The sequence below is a fragment of the Alternaria dauci genome, chromosome 6, assembly GCF_042100115.1.
Source record: "Alternaria dauci strain A2016 chromosome 6, whole genome shotgun sequence".
NCBI classification, from domain to species: Eukaryota; Fungi; Ascomycota; class Dothideomycetes; order Pleosporales; family Pleosporaceae; genus Alternaria; species Alternaria dauci.
The window spans coordinates 1,702,639-1,720,469 of record NC_091277.1 but is presented as its reverse complement, the minus strand read 5'-3'; the positions used below and the strand labels follow the sequence as shown (position 1 = coordinate 1,720,469).

The 17,831-nt window shown below is 52.1% G+C and overlaps 7 protein-coding genes across 7 annotated transcripts; 6 read left to right on the top strand and 1 right to left on the bottom strand.

Annotated features, from left to right (window-relative positions):
* Window positions 1-381: 381 nt before the first annotated feature.
* Window positions 382-1,931, top strand: ACET3X_006905 (uncharacterized protein; the record flags this gene model as incomplete). The annotated part of the gene is made up of 6 exons (XM_069453086.1): window positions 382-705; window positions 759-818; window positions 882-1,000; window positions 1,055-1,674; window positions 1,721-1,790; window positions 1,838-1,931. 6 exons carry the CDS (start codon window positions 382-384, stop codon window positions 1,929-1,931), a joined length of 1,287 nt encoding a protein of 428 aa, XP_069305673.1.
* A 1,811-nt stretch (window positions 1,932-3,742) lies between these two features.
* Window positions 3,743-4,319, top strand: ACET3X_006904 (uncharacterized protein; the record flags this gene model as incomplete). Its single annotated transcript, XM_069453085.1, has 3 exons — window positions 3,743-3,955; window positions 4,005-4,103; window positions 4,173-4,319. 3 exons carry the CDS (start codon window positions 3,743-3,745, stop codon window positions 4,317-4,319), a joined length of 459 nt encoding a protein of 152 aa, XP_069305672.1.
* Window positions 4,320-4,779: 460 nt separating this feature from the next.
* ACET3X_006903 (uncharacterized protein) lies at window positions 4,780-6,233 on the bottom strand. The gene is made up of 2 exons (XM_069453084.1): window positions 5,961-6,233; window positions 4,780-5,899 (listed from the first exon to the last, which is right to left on the bottom strand). Exons 1-2 carry the CDS (start codon window positions 6,112-6,114, stop codon window positions 5,745-5,747), a joined length of 309 nt encoding a protein of 102 aa, XP_069305671.1. The 5' UTR covers window positions 6,115-6,233; the 3' UTR covers window positions 4,780-5,744.
* A 652-nt stretch (window positions 6,234-6,885) lies between these two features.
* Window positions 6,886-8,788, top strand: ACET3X_006902 (uncharacterized protein). The gene is made up of 5 exons (XM_069453083.1): window positions 6,886-7,262; window positions 7,316-7,523; window positions 7,576-7,732; window positions 7,784-8,169; window positions 8,217-8,788. The coding sequence occupies exons 1-5, from the start codon at window positions 7,219-7,221 to the stop codon at window positions 8,631-8,633; spliced, it is 1,212 nt and encodes a 403-aa protein (XP_069305670.1). The 5' UTR covers window positions 6,886-7,218; the 3' UTR covers window positions 8,634-8,788.
* Window positions 8,789-9,055: 267 nt separating this feature from the next.
* On the top strand, window positions 9,056-11,916 carry ACET3X_006901 (uncharacterized protein; the record flags this gene model as incomplete). The annotated part of the gene is made up of 7 exons (XM_069453082.1): window positions 9,056-9,139; window positions 9,401-9,492; window positions 9,587-9,629; window positions 9,893-10,377; window positions 10,427-10,688; window positions 10,738-11,395; window positions 11,444-11,916. 7 exons carry the CDS (start codon window positions 9,056-9,058, stop codon window positions 11,914-11,916), a joined length of 2,097 nt encoding a protein of 698 aa, XP_069305669.1.
* A 666-nt stretch (window positions 11,917-12,582) lies between these two features.
* Window positions 12,583-13,485, top strand: ACET3X_006900 (uncharacterized protein; the record flags this gene model as incomplete). The annotated part of the gene is made up of 1 exon (XM_069453081.1): window positions 12,583-13,485. One exon carries the CDS (start codon window positions 12,583-12,585, stop codon window positions 13,483-13,485), a length of 903 nt encoding a protein of 300 aa, XP_069305668.1.
* A 2,531-nt stretch (window positions 13,486-16,016) lies between these two features.
* On the top strand, window positions 16,017-17,811 carry ACET3X_006899 (uncharacterized protein; the record flags this gene model as incomplete). Its single annotated transcript, XM_069453080.1, has 2 exons — window positions 16,017-16,440; window positions 16,493-17,811. 2 exons carry the CDS (start codon window positions 16,017-16,019, stop codon window positions 17,809-17,811), a joined length of 1,743 nt encoding a protein of 580 aa, XP_069305667.1.
* Window positions 17,812-17,831: the final 20 nt, after the last annotated feature.

The following is a 17,831-nucleotide window of genomic DNA, read 5'->3' as shown; positions in this document are numbered from 1 at the left end:
TTGGGGAAACGCATTCTTCCTCGGTGTCCATCGGCTCTCTCGCTTCGTTTCCCCCTCACCTAACCGCGTGGCCTTGCCTCGTGTTTGGTGCTGTGGTATGCGGGCGCCTACGAGCGCTGGTCGACCTCTGCGGGCAAGACATTGCGACGCTCGATGCGAGAAGAGCTGGCGGAACAGTTGCGTGGCAAGTGGCGAGTCCATTGCCGCCGGAGACGATCGTCACGAATGCGTCGCGACGGTGGACGAGTTTTGGTTCCCAGGTCCTCTCCGCGCGAATGCGCGTGGTGAGCTTTGCGGGCAGCCGCGCCAAGACGGGGATATCAGCCAACTCCGCCTGCCTCAACCTTTTCAAATGCACACCTCGAATTTCTGATCCTCGATATGTCCGATCGCTCCAGATATTACATTCTAGGGGCTTTCCTGTTGGGCATCGCCCTCACTACTGCATACAATAAGAAGAGGCCGATGCAAGGATCCGACGACGCAAGTGAAAACGGACTTTTAGCACACCAACAAAAATGGTTGTCACAGCTCGCAAAGATCAACGACATAGAACTATTGAAGAAGAGTCTGCTGGAGTTTAGCGGAGACGCAGTCGCAGATGACGTTAAAGAAGGTGTCGAAGGATGCATAGGCAACACGCCTCTCATCAAAATTAAATCGCTCTCCGAGTTTACCGGTTGCGACATACTCGCAAAAGCCGAGGTACAGAGGCACATACCAGATTGCGTTGAGAAAGCGCTGATGTGGAGTGACAGTTCCTCAATGGAGCCGGCAATAGCCCGAAAGACAGAGTTGCTCTCAGCATCATCCAAATGGTACGAGGCAAACACAGTGCAAGAAATTGTAGCGTCAACTGTCATTATTGACTTCCGCATCAGGCCGAAGAAAAGGGACTTCTCATCCCACATTCTGGTGACACTATCTACGAAGGCACCGTAGGTAGCACTGGCATATCACTAGCCGCAATCTGTCGGGCACGCGGCTACAAAGCACACATGTGAGTTGTCATCCGACGCATGAGAACATTGCAACAGCCGCTTACAAGTGGAAGATGCATACCAAACGACATGGCAATCGAAAAGTCAGATCTTCTCCTAAAGCTTGGAGCCGAAGTAGAAAGAGTACGACCAGCGCCTATCGTGGATCAGAAGCAATTTGTCAACCTTGCACGAGCGCGAGCAGAGGAGCATACTGCGAGTTCTGACAAGCCTGGAAGAGGATTATTCGCCGATCAGTTCGAAACAGAAGCCAACTGGCGCGCACACTTCGCTGGCACAGGACCCGAGATCTATGAGCAAACTGCCCGTCACGTGGATGCTTTCGTTAGCGGTGCTGGTACTGGAGGGACTATCTCTGGGGTTGCCTTGTTCCTAAAGTCCAAGTTACCCAACCTCAAGGTCGTTTTAGCAGATCCTCCTGGCAGCGGCCTGTACAACCGTGTCAAGTATGGCGTTATGTTCGATCCCAAGGAAAGAGAAGGAACCCGACGGCGACACCAGGTGGATACCATTGTTGAAGGGATCGGAATCAACAGAGTGACGCATAACTTCGATGTTGGCCGGGAGCTGATCGATGACGCTATCAGGGTGAATGATGATCAAGCGATTTCCATGGCGCGCTGGTTGGTCGAAAATGACGGTATATTTGTTGGAAGCTCTAGTGCTGTGAACTGTAAGTCGTGACTCGTTCAACAGCAGGCAGCACTGACACAGTGAAGGCGTCGCTGCCACGAAACTTGCAAAAACACTTGGTCCTGGGCATCGCATCGTCACGATTTTATGCGACAGGTAAGATGATGTCTCAAAATTTCGACAGTGCACTAACTTCTTCATAGTGGCGCAAGACATTTGAGCAAGTTCTGGAAGAGTACCGAGCCTATTGGTGGCACCGAGAACGATGTGTCTCTCCAAGCCATTATCGATGCTTGAAACACTGCTTCATCATCGCTAGATGGCTACAGATACTTTAGGATTCTCAGAGTTTTCATCTCCCCAAGCAACGTCGCAGACAAGTTCCGAACACGAAAAGTTCTTACAGATTCACCGTTGATCGTATCCGAAACAGATCTGTACAGCGGCGTTCAGATCATGAAAGATTTGCCAACGCATCACAAAATCAGCCAACACGCCAACACGCCACCACGTTCCCAACAAGGATAATCAAGACCAGCCGCCCTCATCGACTTCCGCCATCAATAACATAGAATGCGCGACATTGTGCAGCAATAACTTTCCATCATCCACTCGAAGACAATGGACACGTGATAGATGAAAGACAAAGGCTCTACTCTTCACGAGATACTGAGAGTCAGAATAGCAGGTCTTAGGTGGCAGTGCCTTAACAAAGAGCAAAGCTCCAACAATAATCATTCTCTTGCGACACTCGCCCTCGTTTGTGTCACCTTTATATACGACGGCGGCCCCCCAACCCTGCACGCTGCACCCTCCCGGCTGTTTCATACCAAATACCACGCAACCGTTCCCGCAGCAAACGCCACCAGTCAGCAACATCCGTACCTGATTAGAAAACTTTCTACCAAACGGACATATGTCTAGCCAACGTATGAGTGTCACGAACGGGATCAACAAAGCAAATGTACCAAATTCGAGCATCCTACAAAGGAGGGCAGCAAGGAAGATGCAACTGTCGAATCGCAGTCCGGACCTTGTCAACAAGATTTCTGAAATGCGCCTCACCATCGCTCCTATAGTACATGTCGAGACAGGGAGGCCAGCACCTGATTTCCCATCTACAATGCTTCACCTTTTCCTCTTAACAGAAGTCCAACTCGATTCGCTAGCGAATTACTACTCTCAAACACATACCAACCACCTCACACATCAATATCCAGAGACAATGAACTGGCAACAGCCTTTTCTAGATGCTAGTGATACGTTGCCGGAAAACTGTAAACTAACCGAGCTGGAGCGATTGAAGATTAAGATGAGGATGTTTGCAAGATTTATCGGCATGAGGGGTGCGGATACACCGCGCTGGGAGTATGACCGGCAGATGGAGGTATTGAGGAATAAGATACAAAGGGATGTTTTGGACGAGGAAACAAGGCTGAAAAAGTTTTATCGGGGCCCTGTAAGTAGGCCTTGACGGCTCTCAGGGATGTGAGGTAGCGGTAATCAGAGCCGGGTGGGGAGTCGGGACAAGAGACACGTAGCAGCTTTCTTTTTGGAGCGCCGCATCGGAGATCTTTACGTACTCGTAATGCATATGGTTGAAATTCGTTCAGTGTAGTTCGCGTCGAGGGTTACCGGTAGGATCCACATGCGCTACCTGGTGACCTGGCATCTTGCTGGAGATAGTGAGGAATAATAGGGGCCAGAAAATAACTTCATGACACCACATAAAAAGATATTGTTTCCTTGTGTTCCCAGAATCCCTTATTCATCAGTGTAGTTGCGTATTTGTATCTCCGATCAGGGTAACCAGGTATGATATACGCTGCGAAAGGTACGAATGACTCACCATCGAAATACCATGGGCTGATCAATCAACTGATTGTGGCTTAAAGCCTTATTAGTAACTTCCTTGCTGCAGTACCATACGATGAGGGAAGATGGCAACCAAGGTAGGGCATCGCACACTGGGTAAGTATGAAGGAGGGAAGAACTATATAAGGTGGCCGCACCACTGCATCTCTTTTACTCACACAACTCATATCGTACCTTGAGGTACTTCAAGAGTATATCACATCCATCGACCCTTCGGGAAAAAGAAACTCACCATGAAGTTCATTACCAACACCCTGACCGCTGCGCTGTGCGCCACGTTCACCTTTGCTGGACACGCAGCAGGATCAGATGTCTTCCGGGACAGTGAACAAAATGTGTACGATAACGAGCATCAGATCTGGGGTGACCCATATCATCGTTCTTGGGCCATGGTCTCTCGGGACAAGTCCCAGCCCATCTCCCCGGCGCTGGAAATTCTTGGCAAGGTAAAGGTCAAACTGTCGCCGTGCCGAAACGATTGTTAACGGCAGACAGTGCATCGAATACTGCTACGAGACGGCCCGCTACACGGTGCGTCGGGAGGGAACTTGGGCGGGGGAAAAGTGCCCGGTGGCGTGCAGGGAGTCGCCAAAGGTAAGGTTACCTAGACAACCATTCGGTTTGTACTCTTTTGCTAGATTCCATGTGCTGACAGCCGAATAGTACCAGGAACGCTCCACCGAGACATGGCGGACTCTCTTCGCGCAGGAGGCGCAGGATTGTGAGAACGCGGCATCAAAGTTCGTCGCGAGCCATCCTCGTGGTACCGTGGCTCTCCCTGGTCACCTGAAGGACCTGGGGTGTGCGTAAGGATAGTGCCTTCGCCAAAGCTCAACCCAATGATTACCTAGGTAACACTTCCTCGCACTCCTGAAGAATTCATGCGCCCACATGGCATGGATTCAAACAAAAATCGGGATTCATGGACTGTAAACTAGCCACGAGTCTGTGTAACTGCATTGGATCTCGAGGAGGACTAGTTCGTATGGCAATGGTCATTGGATTATGCTTTGGGGGACGGTTGGATTCCAAGGTTGTATGGCTTTGGTTTTGTTTCGCTGGGGCTCGTAGACTTGGAATCTCTAGATTGTAAACCAGTATTGTATTCCATATTGATGATATTTACAATCTGTTGAGTAACCAGCTAACTGATGTATGAGTCAGTGAATATCCTTGGATTACAAGTCGACTTGAACAAGGTGTAATTGCAATGTTGAAGGACGAAGAAGTGGAACCAAGCTGATGAACCAGACTAGACGACTCACTATACCTCTTCCGTCCAAGCACCAAAACCCACGGGAGATCGACATGGCATAGCGAAAGCTTCGCTCGCGCATACGCCCGTCGCTTGCCAGCACATTGCCAATACTGTGTCTCCCTCTCTCGCGATGCGCCCAGACCCCTGGTTTCCCTCCTACAATCAGTAACGTCCGCCAATATGCCGCCACGTGCGCGTCCTCGCCATCGACCCTGGACCGTTGCCACCGTATGCGGAACCGCTTCGCTCATCTTACCCACCGTCACACTCATCCGCCTTTACGCCATCTCACAGCTACCCATATACTTCTTCCTCTACGCCGGAACAATCAGCGGCGTCACCTTCCTCTTCTATGGCTACGATAAGATGCAGGCGCGTAATCTGGAGTGGAGGGTGAAAGAAGTGACGTTGCACACACTGGCGGCGGTGGGAGGGTGGCCAGGTGCGCTGGCGGGCATGCACTACTTCCAGCATAAGACGCGGAAGGTAAGATTCCAGGTTGTGTTCTGGGGAATCGTTCTAGGCTGGGAGGGTTTTGCCTGGCTGGTATGGAGTGGTGGGGTACAGGTGGGACGATGAGCACAATGGAACAGACCTTCCCATGAGATACAAAAGAGTATGATTAAGGGTTGAAGATGATTACAAAGAGTCGTGACGGTCATGAGAGTATAACCTACGTCTGCCGACGTGGAAAGAAGGAAAAGGTCGCAGTGAGGGAGCCACAAAGGTACCACCAAACGCCTGCCGAGGGTTTGCCCAGCATGGCCTTCCGTTATCGTATCACTGTTCTGCTTTGTTTTAGACCGTCTTCTGGGACGTCTCCTTGGATATGCCCACCAACCTCCAAGAACGCTCAAGCAGTGCCTCCAGACAAGCCCGTAAGGCCCTCTAGTAGAATCGGTCGGAAACCTTCCTCGATACGCCCTTTGCCGAATCCCAGACCTGGGACGCTGTTCGGACTAGACAAAGAGAAGACATTAGCGACCGGTAAGCGGAGACGTGAGTCTGTCAGCGCTTTCACCAGCTCGTTCTCCAATGGGATTCTGCATAGCACCGCCCGCGAGGTTGCTGATGCCCTGCTTGAGGTTCTTGACGTCTTCTTGGTCGGAGGTGGGGATCTTGTTGATTTGGTCTGAGTGATGTTAGTGTTTGCTTTGGTGGTGTATGTGCATTGCCGGTATGGTAAGACCCACCCTTGGCCATGTAGGACATCTTGTTCTCGCCCATGGTCTTGAGGGCCTGCTTCTCCATCTTGCGCTTCATCTCTGGGGAGATACCGAAGAAGTAGAAGTAGCCGGCAGCCAAGGCTATCAAGCCGGCGAGGATGGTGAAGATGCCGATAGCCATGGTAAGGATTGTGTGAGAGCTGGTATGAGTAAAGCGGTCTGTGTTGGAACTCGTGGTGCAGTACTGCTGTACAAGAGATTTGGCAGGATGGAAGAAGTGATGTGCGTGGTGTGGTGGACGTTGTCGATCGAGGCCCATATTATGTACGCGGAAGGGGGCATGACGTAGGAATCGCACATGCAAACCTGCCAGCCTTGCGCCTGCGGAACTAAACGAATGGTTCCTTTCCTTCTTGGCAACTTCTGGGCCCTATCTGTGTGGCGCATGCGTTCTGCGAACATTGAAGAAGTTCGCGTTTTCTGCGCTGCACAGAGACTACCGCTTCCATGTGCGCTGCATACAATCGTCTAGCGGATGTTGCTCAGGCAGTCTCGGCGTAATATACTGGAATGCTAGCTAAAATACGAAAGGGACGGACTCAGTCATACTATAAGAGGCATCTAGTGTCCACACCCTTGAAGTTTCTCATCAAGAAGCTGCGAGCAGAGGAGCGTCCATGCTTTGCGAGTCAAGATGACGGGCGCCACACCCCGTTGACGCTGCTTGACGCGTGTATGCTGTGATGGAGTCTGCATGCCCTGCCCTCGTAGTCATCTTCGCGGTATGTGGTAGCCCCGCATGTGTTGTTTGTTCGTGGAGCCTGGCATACATGGGCGTGAAGAAAGCGTTGAGGGGGGCCGCTGCTAGCTCATGGTCGATTGGCAGCTGGCACTGCGCCTCAAACCCTGGAGGCCGCGAGGCGGACACGACCCTCGAATGCGCCTGCCCCACAGCCAGGCTAGGTGCTACTCCAGTTCTCCCACGACGCTCGACCTTTGCTGCTGACCCGATTCAATCCTGTGCCTCCTTTTCACGACCTTCTTTTGCAGCCTTGCCTTTTCCTCCTTCGAGAGCATTGCTACCTGACTGTTTCTTACCCCTCACCGACGAACCCCCACCACGAGCTGAACGCGCCTGATAGGCAACCCAAATCTCACCCTCAGCCTGAGAATCAGCTTGCAGCAGTCATATAGCTGCACACTCGCTTGCCCATCATGAGTTGTACTGCCCTCTCAGCGTTGCGCACCGCGTTACCAAGTACTGACTTGCCCTGCAGTGACAAACATGCTCAACAAGCTGCACGGCCAGCCCGATAGCTATGATCGCAAGTCTGTACCCTCGCGTCCCGAGCTGCCCCTTGTACTGAACATGCCAAACGCAGATCTCGATACCGCTTCGGAAAGACATTGGGCGCTGGAACGTACGGTATCGTGCGGGAAGCTGACTGTCCCGAGGGCAAGGTCGCTGTCAAGATCATCTTGAAGAAGAATGTGCGCGGCAACGAGCAAATGGTCTACGACGAGTTGGAGATGCTGCAGCGCATGAAGCACCCTCACATTGTCAAGTTCCACGATTGGTTCGAGTCAAGGGTATGCGCGACACGGTCACAGTCCATAGGGCTATGGGGCTGACATGTACCAGGACAAGTACTACATCGTGACCCAACTGGCGACTGGTGGAGAGTTGTTCGACCGCATTTGCGAAAAGGGCAAGTTCACAGAAAAGGACGCCGCTGAGACGATCCGGCAAGTACTCGATGCAGTCAACTACCTCCACCAGAACAATGTTGTTCACAGAGGTATATCCTCCGCCCACAGCAAACAGCCCTCAACAACTGACCCCTGAACAGATCTCAAGCCAGAGAACCTCCTCTACCTCACACGCGACGCCAACTCCTCCCTCGTCCTCGCTGATTTCGGTATCGCCAAGATGCTCGACTCGAAGAGTGAAGTCCTGACCACCATGGCTGGCTCCTTCGGTTACGCTGCCCCCGAGGTGATGCTCAAGAAGGGCCACGGAAAGCCGGTTGACATGTGGTCCATGGGTGTCATCACATACACACTTCTGTGCGGTTACTCGCCATTCCGGTCAGAGAACCTTGCAGATCTGATTGAGGAATGCAAGAACGGTCGCGTCGTCTTCCACGAGCGATACTGGAAGGAAGTGAGCCCGGAAGCCAAGGAGTTCATCAAGAAGCTGCTAGAGCCCGACCCAAACAAGCGACCGACCAGTGAAGTAGGGCAGAGAAGCCAGCGTCTATTGCAATGTACTAACAATACTAGGCTGCTCTCAAACACGTGTGGCTCAGCGGAAGCACTGCTACGGACCACAACTTGGTGCCAGAGATCAAGGCATACGCAGCAAAGGCCCGTCTCAAGCGCGGCATCGAGCTCGTCAAGCTTGCAAACCGTATCGAGGCGCTCAAGATGCAAGAGGACGAGGAGGAGGATGTACCTGGAGAGGCAGACGTGCCTGCAAATGCCCGTGAAGCTGCCGGCGAGGCCATTGCATCACATTCAGTGGACAAGGGTCTAGCGACCAACGAGAATGCAAGCACAGCAAAGGGACCCGGACGCCTGAGCAGGATTGCCAAGGGCGCCATCTTCCGAGAAGTTGTGCTAGCCAAGGTGCGCGAGATGAAGGAGCAGGAGGCGCGTGAGGAGTTTGAGAAGAAGGCGACGGAGCCCTTGAAGAAGTGAGCATGGAGGCTGTAGACGACTTTTCTTGCTTCTGGTCTGATGCTATAAACATGTCAAGATTGCTGCAGTATTAGCGGAGGTGTATACCCCTGGACGACAGCGACCAGGCTCGACTACCTAGAAACAATTGATTGGTAATGCTCGGACGTTTGCCGTGCGATGGATGCTAGGGAGCCAGAGTATGTACCGTTCGCTGTTGACTTGTTGTGGTGAAGCACGATTACAGTGCATGTGGTGATGCAGCAAGGGGGGACCGTGCGCGGATTCTTGGCAAACTGGGAGCCCTAGATTGAACACTGCGGCGCGTCTACCGGGTTAACGACCGAACGCGCATTTCACTGCACCGCCGCCACAATCGTTAGCCGCCTCGAGACGCTCTGCAAACCGCTCAGACAGACTACGCGATCACGAATTGACCGAATATGGAGAGCGCGGCCAAGCGCAAGGCGGCAAGCAATGCAGCGGGTGACCACGACGGTCGCCCTGCAAAGCGACAAAAAGGGACGGTACGTGCAGTCCATGGTGGTGGGTGATGCATCGCCGAGGAGTGTTTGCGAGATGCAGGAGGCGTCATGGTCGCGATGCGGGATGGTCCTTAGACCAGAAGCGCGACACACCTGGGGGGCTCGACGAGCAGGCCATCACCCGCAGTCGGCCCCTCATCGCTCCCTCAACACCACACACACGCCGGCGATGCAGTCGGGGACAGAGGATTTCGACTCAGACACTCGAGGGAACAATGCTGACAGGGGACCGCTTCCGTGCAGGCCGAGACGCCGTCCAAGTCGGAGACAATCGAATCAACCACAACGGCGGGCTTGAAGTTCCTCGACAGCCTGAAGCAGGCCAAAGACAAGACGTACGTGCTTGGCTCTAGAATCCACCTTCACATTGGCAGCTTCCCCACTCGCCCGGAGAGCCATATCCAGCGACTTCCACTGACAGCCTGGCAGCGGACGACCCATCGCCGTCCATTTCCTCACCCTTCCAGACAAGGTATGCTCCCACGCGCCCTCTCTGCATAGAGCAGCCCCCGCTGACCATCGCACGCAGGCTGAAGTACCCGACTACTACGAGTACACGAAACTGCCTATTGCTATAGATACCATTGAGGTATGCTCGTCCCTGGCTCATGTCCGATCCCTAGTTACCTTGCCCCAGCATCACTGCGCTCCCGAGCAATCGCAGTCTGCCAGACCTCTCTGCCTTCTCCCCCGTCCGATCCTCTCGACCTGGGCAACTGCTAACGTACAGCCCAGAATAAACTCAACAACGGCCAGTACGCGTCTCTGGCTCAAGTCGAGAGCGACTGCAAACGATTGGTCAACAATGCCAAAGCCTACAACGACAAGAACTCCGTCATATACCAAGATGCCGAGCGTCTACGCAAGACCGCCTCAAACTGGATGGTGAAGCACAACCCTGCATACCGTGACGGCAACTACGTCGCCACGGCCACGCCGATTCCAGGCGAAGACAACTCTACCCCGTCGAGACCTCCGCCCCGCGTCACGGCAACCCCAAGAACTGCACATACACCTGCTACACCTGCTACGATAGAGACTGTTGAGCGCCCTCGACGAGCGGCCGCCATTGCAGCGTCGGCTACACCAGCACCGTCAAAGTTGCGGCAGTCAGCATCTGCTGCGCTGGAAGACGACGACGACAATAGTGCCGATTACGCAGGCAAGACGTTCCAGCAGGCACAGGAGCAGATCGTCAGGGAGATTATCGACTATGAGGAGTAAGTTGTATGCCATCTGCTAGACTGCCTCTTTGCTAACACCCTCCAGCCAAGGTCTACAAATATTCCTACCTTTCCAGAACCTCCCCTCGCGCAGCTTGAAAGATTACTACCAGCTGATCAAAGACCCCATGTCCCTGGCCGCCATACAAAAGAAGGTTCGCGGAGTGATTGGACGCGAAGCCCCGACAGGACACACATTGTTCAAGAGCTGGGACGCTTTCGAAGATGCATTTAGTCTTATTTGGAAGAACGCTCGTATCTACAACGAAGATGGCAGCGACATTTACAACCTCTCGCTCGAGCTCGAGGTATGTAGTTCATCTCTCCTTTCTCATTGCTCAATACTGACTAGCATAGGAAATCTTTAACAAAAAACTCAACGAAGCCAAATCCAAAGTCAGCGAGCCAACGCAACCAAAGCTCAAGCTCAACATGTCCAGTGCTGCAGCTCCCAAGCAACAGTTGAAGCTCAAGCTTAAGCCGAGCCCAGGATCGGAACGTAATACCCCAAGCGCCCGCGATTCTGCAACGCCTGGTGTCATTGTTGACAATGACGCTCTCCTGCGACAACAACGACATGTTCTTGACAGCATGGGCAACCAGTCATCCACTCCATCGAAAGCTGCTACGCCGACAGCGCCTGCCAATCCGTTTACAGGGCCGAAAGGCGGCTTTTCAGCAATTGCACCACTATCCGCTGCACAGGGCAAGACCGTAGGATCTCCACCGGCGGTCAATGGTGTCAAACAAGATGTACAGTCGCCTGCCTTGAGTGCTATCAGGCCGGCAAGTACTGCGCCCGATAGCCAGGCTGCGCGACTCAGCGTTCCTGCACAAACACCACATCCGAATATGGCTCCTCCACAACATATGTCTCGTCCGGCAAGCGGCAGTCCACATCCAAACGGCGTTGGGCTCCAAAATGGCAACCATGTTGCCGCATACCAAGCACCCACTTACTATGCGCCTCCGCCAGTGGCTCGTGTAGATAGCTTCAGAAAGGTCCCACTCAAGAGTAAGTGCCACCCTTCCGATTCAGTAAACCAATAATTGACACATCTAGGCATCGACGAAGCACTGATACCCAAGATCACACTAAACACCCATCCCGCGCTCAATCCGTCCAAGCCGTGGTGTGTCAATATCCCAGCGAACAAGCAAAAGACAATGTACAGTGCTACAATGGTAGTCGCACCAGCCAATTCGTACATACAAGTCATTCCAAAGGTCCCCATTGCATTGACAAGCCGGATGTACCGCCTCTTTGTTACTGTCAATGGCAACAAGACACTCGAAGCAAACCGAGTTCCCGTTACAGCAGGCATCAACGGTACCAGCCCTGGCCCCGGCTTCGAGGGCGGTAAAAAGAAAGGAGAGCCACTTTTCGAGGCGAAACTTGTCGCCGGCGTTAACCGCATTGAAGTTGAGATCGTTGCAGAGAAAGATCGTAAGGGTCAATCTGAAAGTGGGGGTGCGAAGAAAGAGGATGTTGAGATTGAGAAGTGTACAATCTTCCTACACTTGCCCCGGAATTAGAAATCCGGCGACAGGTGGAAGACATATTGAGAAGAGAAGCGGTTCAATTCACTGGTACTATAGGGATATATTTGTGTTGTTTTTGGCGAGTTTGGGGTACTGGAGTTTGCCATGGCGGCATCAGCATCAAGACAATGGGTGTCGCGGTGCTTGCTTTCACTGTACGATGGTATACCTCAGATTGGATGGGTTGGGGAAGTGAGACTGGAGGCTGGATATCAGTGGAGGAAAGGAGAGCGCGATGTAAATTCCGCGTCACAAGATTAGAGGCTTATCTGTCGAGGCCGTCCATCTGCTTTGTGTTTGAAACGAATCAGCTTTTCAGATAGTGTAGCCCCGACGTATGTGGGTAAGCAGTCTGCGGCGTCTAATACTACCAACTTGAGCTTACTTCCGGCACATCTCCAAGCCTCATATTCTGACCAGTATGCACGTCTCGAGGGCTAAGCTTGAACCTAGCTCGATCGTTTTGCTTTTTTGTATGCAGGTCGGGTTGCTCTTTCAGCTGCAACCCCGGGACTCCACGCCATTGCCGTCCGAGGACGCACAGCGGACAGGCGGGGAAAAAAAGCCAGCTGAACGCACATATACCCTCGGCAATATCCAAATTCATTTAGGACTGTAGTAGTAGCTCCTCCATCGCAATTATATGCAAGACTCGAAAAAATGCCTTCCGCAACCTCGGCTCCCTCGCTATCCCAGCACAACAAGCGAGGCCTCCTTCTTGTCCATCCTCGACTCCACGACCCCACCCCATCCAACGCCGGTACCTTCTTCCGCTGGACCAAACTGCATTTCAGAGACTTGCTCGACGTACCCGATTCCGGTTCCGGCCAAGCCACATATGCTCTGCGTTTCTGCGCTCCAGATAGCGATGACAAGTACACTCATAACGAGAAGGAGGGACCTCTACCAAAGTACATGTACACTTGTGTTGTGTCTGATATCGGATACCTGAAGACAGATGCCTACAACGAGGTTAGTCGGAAACTGAATTTGGAGAAGACGAGGGATCTGGAGAAGGGGGAGGAGGGCGTGGGGTTCCAGGATGATGCTGAGGGAGAAGCGATGGTGTTTAACATTGCGGATGCCAAGTTTGCGGTATATGAAGAGATTGGATCGCCGGCGACGACGACAGAGACTTCGTTTCAAGCTTTGCCGACGCATCTCACTACGAGAGGTGGTGTTGCGCCAAAGTCTGTCTTGGTCGCTGTGCATGTGGATTTACCGCAGGGTACTACGGCGATGGATGTCGATGCTGTCCCGAAGGCCCTTCAGTCCTCACTATTCAATCTCATCAAGACCGCCGTGCCTCCGGCTCTCAAGCCGTACTCTTCATTGTACCGATGGTCTGGCGAGGACGCGCAACCGGATTATCATCCGTTGATCAGCAAAGATGGGCGTGGAGAGTGGATGGTATTGGTTTTGCTGGTTGACGAAGAAGGGAAGACGCTGATTAGGGAGCATGCTGTTATGCTGGTGCAGGGGTGGGTTAACGAGGAGAGGGGAAAGCTGGATGGAGGGAAGATTGAGTATGGGGTTTGGGAGGGTGAAGTTTTTATGAGGTAGATATGTTCTTGATATTGTGCCGATATACAAGGCAACCGATGATCGTGCTACAGATTGCTGGGTGCGAAAGCATGGGCTTCATGCAGTGATATTATTCTCTATCAACTAAAGTACACGACCCCGTCAAATGTGTTCTTGGTCTTCACATGCCCTAACGCTTACACTAAGACCACGGCCATATACAGCTGCATACAGTGAAACCAGGTGTTTGGGAAACACACCTTTACCGCGATTTATCACAGTGTCTTTCAACAGTGTTGTGCTTGCGTCTTTTACCAGCACGTTTATCATTTGAATAAGACCACGGTCGTGCAACATGTTTTCGTCAAATGCAAAACATATGGCTTTGCCAAAACTAGACAATGATATTGATCTCTGCCAATCAGCCTTAGGCGCCACCTCGAGGATGTCAGTCGTGCATCGTTACATAGTTCACGTTGTATACTAAAAAATGTCATCACCAAAAGAAATGAAGATTCTCGCAGACTGAGATGTTGTTGAAGAGACGGATACGACACCACTTTGAAAGCGGGAGCACCGAAAACTAAACAGGTCATCTGATACGGCACTGCAGAAGCAGCGGAGGCCGCAGCTGAGACTGTTCGTATTCCATACCTCTAGTGGAAGCTGAGCTGTCGCGTCTGGGTCTGCGGCTCTGGCGTCCTGCAAGCCAAGATTGGATGAGGCGGTACCCTCGGACAGCAGCGGAAATACCACAATGGACAAGTTCTGCAAAGGTCAGATATGGGCGGGTCTAGCCTCTCAACACTGCATATCGACAGCCTCAGCTTGTAGGACTCAGAGTGGTGGCAGCGCAAAGACAGCAAAGCGACAGGGAAATGGTAAAGACGACGTGCGAGGTGTGTATACAGAGTAGACGTCAGTGTGCCACTGGCCCAGCGAAGAATATAGAAAGCTGCTTCGGAAAAGACCTGTAGAGTTACTAGAGGATGCTGGCTAAGGCCGGTGTATGCTGTCACAATAAGACCTCGACTCAGTGTGATCTTAAGGTTCTCTCGTGTCCATGTGACGGCGCGGGGTTGCGCAAGGGCACGCGGCTGGAGCAAGAATTAGCCAAAAGCCTTCCATACTATGTAGATACGCTCCGAGACTGTGCCAAAGAAAGGCTCAGTACGGAATCGATTGCGAGGCTCGTATAGCTCACGAGGATTTTGAGTTGTCGATATCACGACAACCACGGTACCACGGTACCACGATGACCTAGGCGAGCTCCAGCGAAACAAAGCCAAAGCTATTCAGTCAAACCATTCTTCGAAGCACGAACTAATGACCGTTACCATACAAACTAGGCCTCCTCTGGAAGACCTAAAGGCAATTCTACACTCTCGTTATGAGCTAGCTGAGGTCGAGCTGTTGAGCGTGGCGTCGTGGCGTCGAGGGCTTCAACTGACAGGCTGAACAAATCTCCACGCCAAGGCTAACAGGAGCTAAACTAGCGTCGATCCAAGCAAGAGCACAATCCAGACCGCTCTTCCCGCAGCTTCCCCTTCACAATTCTCCGTCTACGACGAACAGAAACAGTGTCTGCGCAATGGCGAACATCCGCTTCCAACCCCTCGGGTTCATCTTTGCTATTCTTGGACTCACTGGACCCCCAGATTAACTTGCCAAACTTACCGGTCTTCAGCATGCCATTGTGACCTAGTAGTAGTGGCTCATAGCTCATGCATGCTCTAGTGCTAACAACACTGTTCAACTCTAGCACGGCAAGGCTTCTATGGTTGTTTCGATACAGGCTCTGAATTGTTTTGACCGCTCGTATCTAGGCGTGCACCTAGTTATGTAGAACGCTAGATACTGACGAAGACTTTTCTGGCTACGCATCAGCCATTCCAAGTTGAGACCGCTTCGCCCTAAAAGGAAAACCGGTCTTTCCGGGACAGAACAGAACTCGCAGATGGTTGATCTCTTGTCAGATCCCCATAATTTGTGTCAAGTGTTGAATAAGAGCAAGGAGTGGTTACTTGTCGAGAATATTTACCGAATTCAAAATCGAGCTCAACGTTACATATGCACAACTCGGTACTTGAGGTCAAGTCGCTTCTGCACTCGAGAAGTAAAGCATGGACCTAGAATCTTGCATCATCACGGCCTCGCCAGCTTCCGTTTATCGTCTAGCCCTTGCTTATGCCGAGTCTCTGAAACCCTATCTGGGCATAGATACCGCATTTCCGGTTCTTCTAAGAAGTAGTTCGAAGCGTACGGAAACGATGCGAGTGTCGACACGTCCAGACGGTATTAGCGAAAACACCGAGTGGCGTCTCATGCTGCTCATAGGCTTCACATGGCGACCTGGCATCTTTGTAGAGATGGACTTGACACGATCAGGGACGGTGCGGTCTTTGAAGTGGCTGAACAACTTCAAGGTAGGCGCATGCAAGGCCGTTTAGCTCTTGTACATGGCGAGCTGCGGGAATATAAAGACATTCAAGACGTTCGTGCTCAAGGGAGCATCAGCCCAGTTCACGCATACTTGCTCATCACCTTACCCTATCCGCTGTCTGTACGCCATGAAAAATTATCTTTCGGTTGGAGTTGCGACCATCCTGGCATCCCAAGTATTGGCCAGCGACGCTTGGGTTAGTCCTGTATACAAGGAGATCTTCCAAAATGAGCTTCCCATACCCAAGGATAAGGCTGTGTCGTACACTTACACGAACAAGACTACAGGGAATCAGATCGACTTCTACGAGGTTGATGTGAAGCCTTTCACACAACAAGTCTATCGTGGGCTGAAGCCTGCTAGACTCGTTGGGTACGATGGAGTGTCACCTGGACCTACTTTCAGAATGCAGAAAGGTCGAGAAGCCATTGTTCGTTTTAAGAACCATGGCGACAGAGATCTCTCAGTGCACCTCCACGGTGCTTATAGCCGTGCGCCTTTTGATGGTTGGGCAGAAGACACTACTAAGCCTGGTCAATACAAAGACTACTGTAAGCACCACCGAACAGCATAATTGTATCACATGATACTGATATCCCTCAGACTACCCGAACAAGCAAAGTGCACGAACATTGTGGTACCACGACCATGCCATCCATCATACAGCAGAGAATGCCTACTTCGGACAGGCAGGCTTCTATATCCTTCACGACCCTGCCGAGGACGCATTGGAACTTCCTTCGGGCGCATATGATGTTCCCCTAGCTTTAGCATCAAAGCAGTACAACAGCGATGGCACACTATTTGACCCCAAAGATGAGACCGATTCGCTCTGGGGCGACGTCATCCACGTCAACGGTCAACCATGGCCGTACATGAAGGTTGAGCCCCGCAAGTACCGCTTCAGGATACTCAACACAGCCATCAGCCGTGCGTTCAAGCTCAGTCTCGAGGACCCAGTAGCCGAAAAGGTTTCCTTCCACGTCATTGGCGCGGACACTGGTCTCATGACAAAACCTGTGCAAAGCGACAACCTCGAAATCTCAATGGCCGAACGCTGGGAGATCGTGGTCGACTTCAGCGCCTATACTGGAAAGAACGTGACAATGAAGAACGCTCGTGACGTTCAGACAGACGACGACTACAACAGCACTGATAAAGTTATGCAATTTGTCGTAGGGACATCCATTTCAAACACAGCCGGCAATGGCGCTCTCCCAGGGTCTCTGCGCACAGTACCATTTCCACCCAAGAAGAGTGGCATCGATAGGAGCTTCAAGTTTGGACGTGCTAATGGGCAATGGACAGTCAACGGTGCTACTTTCGCTGATGCCCACAACCGCATCCTTGCCAAGCCACAGCGCGGCGCAGTTGAAGTTTGGGAGTTTGAAAACTCAGCCAGAGGCTCGAGCCATCCCGTTCACATCCATCTTGTCGATTTCCAGATCCTCACACGTACTGGCGGCAGGCGAAGCGTTCTGGACTACGAGAAAGAGGCATTGAAGGATGTCGTTCTGCTCGGTGTGAACGAAAAGGTCACAGTCATCGCGCGGTATGCTCCTTATGATGGTGTATACATGTTCCATTGCCACAACCTTATCCACGAAGATCACGATATGATGGCTGCTTTCAATGTCACCAGTCTCGCTGACTTTGGCTACCCCGAAACAACCAAATTGATCGACCCGATGGAGGAGAGGTACCGATCCAAGGATATCAATGACCATGACAACGAGGAAGAGCATATTTACGAGAAGTGTGCTGAGTTCGAAGCTACGGAAGCATACACTGAACCTGAGAAGCTAGAAGAAGCTCTTGCAGAATATTGGGCCAATAGAGGGAAGGTACCTCGCACGTTCGTCACTAGCACTAGACCAGCTTCTTCTGAAGCACTGCCAACAGCCACTTCGCTCGGTCTGTAGCTAGGGTCACTTCGTCCTCG